The sequence below is a fragment of the Myotis davidii genome, unplaced genomic scaffold (assembly GCF_000327345.1).
Source record: "Myotis davidii unplaced genomic scaffold, ASM32734v1 scaffold4061, whole genome shotgun sequence".
NCBI lineage: Eukaryota > Metazoa > Chordata > Mammalia > Chiroptera > Vespertilionidae > Myotis > Myotis davidii.
The window spans coordinates 1789-2456 of record NW_006290864.1 but is presented as its reverse complement, the minus strand read 5'-3'; the positions used below and the strand labels follow the sequence as shown (position 1 = coordinate 2456).

General features: G+C 61.7%; 1 protein-coding gene across 1 annotated transcript in view; it reads right to left on the bottom strand.

Moving 5' to 3' along the window:
* The window catches only part of LOC102772101 (bile salt-activated lipase-like), an 11787-nt gene extending 11517 nt beyond the window's left edge, over positions 1-270 (bottom strand). The window contains 1 exon segment of the mRNA XM_015564115.1: positions 225-270. Within this exon segment, the coding sequence (XP_015419601.1) occupies positions 225-270 (46 nt within the window).
* Positions 271-668: the final 398 nt, after the last annotated feature.

Below are 668 nucleotides of genomic sequence, written 5' to 3'. Positions count from 1 at the left end.
ACCCCCTCCCCCATCAGTGCCCGCAGCCTGAGCTCAGCCCTGGCGCTGATGCTTCTCTGACCCTCTTTCCTCCTCTGAAATGAGAGGGGCACCCCACTTCCTGAGCTGGACACCAACAGAGACCGGGCGGGCAGCTGAGGTCATGAGGGCAAAGACAGTTGCCAGAGAGAGAAGGGCTTTATTCAGGAAGAGCTGGGGAGGGAGGTGGGCTCCCTGGGCCCCACCTGTGACCTCTGGAGCAGGGACATTAGAGCCAATGGCTACGGACATCTGAGCGCCCTCAGAGTCACCAGAGAGGGGCTCAGGGGGAGCCCCCAGAGTCGTCCGAGTAGGGCACGAGGGTGGCTCCGTCTCCATTCACAGTGGGCAGTGCCTGGTAGGTCTGGGTCCAGTACTGCAGGTAGCTGCTCCTCAGGTGCTGCTTCATGGACTGGCCGTCCATCTTGTTGTTAATCTCCAGGTAGTTGCCGTTTTCCTGGGTGTAGGGCTCCCATTGGGTGGGCACAGCCATGTGCCCCTGGTTGGGGTCCCTGCAGATGAGGAAAAGGCCGTGTGGGGTCTGAGGGCTCACAGGAGGCTGGAGACCTCCATGCTGACCCGAACCTCCAGGGCCTCACTGTCTCCTGGGCACGGTCTGGCATGTATGTGTTCTGTGCCCCACAGGCAGC